Source organism: Pyxicephalus adspersus, chromosome 9 (genome assembly GCF_032062135.1).
Source record: "Pyxicephalus adspersus chromosome 9, UCB_Pads_2.0, whole genome shotgun sequence".
In the NCBI taxonomy this organism is placed as follows: domain Eukaryota; kingdom Metazoa; phylum Chordata; class Amphibia; order Anura; family Pyxicephalidae; genus Pyxicephalus; species Pyxicephalus adspersus.
The window spans coordinates 66,552,983-66,554,630 of NC_092866.1; the positions used below are offsets into that span (position 1 = coordinate 66,552,983).

A 1,648-nucleotide genomic window follows, 5' to 3' on the forward strand; every position below is an offset into this window, starting at 1 on the left:
CCCCATATACTTCCCAATGAGGGTATACTCGGTGTAGGTTGGTAGTCAGGTAGGTGTTCGGGTACTCCACAATGAGCAGGGAGGTGATGGGTACACGGTGTTTGGTGCAGGGTATACTCGGTGTAGGTTGGTAGTCAGGTAGGTGTTCGGGTACTCCCCAATGAACAGGGAGGTGACGGGTACACGGTGTTTGGTGCAGGGTATACTCGGTGTAGGTTAGTAATCAGGTAGGTGTTCGGGTACTCCCCAATGAACAGGGATGTGATGAGGACTGTTGATGGGTACACGGTGTATGGTGCAGGGTATACTCAGTGTAGGTTGGTAGTCAGGTAGGTGTTCGGGTACTCCCCAATGAACAGGGATGTGATGAGGACTGTTGACGGGTACACGGTGTTTGGTGCAGGGAATACTCGGTGTAGGTTAGTAGTCAGGTAGGTGTCCGGTCCTCCCCAATGAACATGATGTGATGGGTACACGGTGTATGGTGCAGGGTATACTCGGTGTAGGTTGGTAGTCAGGTAGGTGTTCGGATACTCCCCAATGAAAAGAGAGGTGACGGGTACACGGTGTTTGGTGCAGGGTATACTCGGTGTAGGTTGGTAGACAGGTAGGTGTTCGGGTACTCCCCAATGAACATGATGTGATGGGTACAGGGTGTTTGGTGCAGGGTATACTCGGTGTAGGTTGGTAGACAGGTAGGTGTTCGGGTACTCCCCAATGAACATGATGTGATGGGTACACGGTGTTTGGTGCAGGGTATACTCGGTGTAGGTTGGTAGTCAGGTAGGTGTCCGGTACTCCCCAACAAACAGGGAGGTGACGGGTACACGGTGTAAGGTGCAGGGTATGCAGGTAATGTTCATTGTATACACAATATCAGTAGGTAGACAGGTAGGTGGCCAGGTACTCACCAATAAACAAGATGGGGAAGGTGATGAAGAGGAGGAATACATGAGGAACCACATTCAGGGCATCCACGAAGCAGCCGTTATTCAGAACCCCATTGTCCACATTGTAGGCGGCAGAATTGTTGTCGGTGCCACAAAATGCCAGGGACATGGTGGTGGGATTGTCGGACACAAACAGGAGGAAAGGTGGGTGCGGGGGTCCCTCTACCTGGGGTACATGTTATAGGCAGAGGGGAGAGCAGGGAGCTCCATGGCACCTCAATAGGCGCCACAATTTGCTGCCCCTGGCATAACAAGTCTGGAAGGGTAAAAGGATCCCAGGGGGTCAGCGGGGAGCATCACAGTCCCTGGCAGTGCAGGACAATCCCGGGGCCCTTATTTTCTGGGGGGTTTCCTGAATAGGGGGACCCAGGGCCGTCTCCTTACAGGTCAATGTCAGTGTTTGCCCTTTGCTGGGTATTTACACGTCAGGTCTCTCCTCTCCGGGGGTATCTGGAGATTAATGCCCCTTGTATTGGTCTGATGCCCTCTGTCTCCTCCTTGTGCTCTCTCCTGGTTGGATGGAAAGCTGATGGATGCAGAACCACCTATAGTCCAGGGGGTATCAGGAGCTAAGTGCCCCTTGTGCAGGGGATAGCAGGTCCTGTATAGGGTTGGTGGGTGGGGGTAATAGAAGCCTGTTGCCCCCCTGCCCTGCTGTCTCTGCTCCTCTTTGTGCTGGTGCTGAGCTCTTAAAGGGA

The 1,648-nt window shown here is 53.2% G+C and overlaps 1 protein-coding gene across 1 annotated transcript in view; it reads right to left on the reverse strand.

Annotated features, from left to right (window-relative positions):
• LOC140338246 (ATP-binding cassette sub-family C member 8-like) overlaps positions 1 to 1,635 on the reverse strand; it is a gene marked incomplete in the record, with an annotated part of 27,263 nt that extends 25,628 nt beyond the window's left edge. The window contains 1 exon segment of the mRNA XM_072422379.1: positions 912 to 1,635. Coding sequence (XP_072278480.1) covers positions 912 to 1,059 — 148 coding nt within the window.
• Between the last annotated feature and the right edge of the window lie 13 nt (positions 1,636 to 1,648).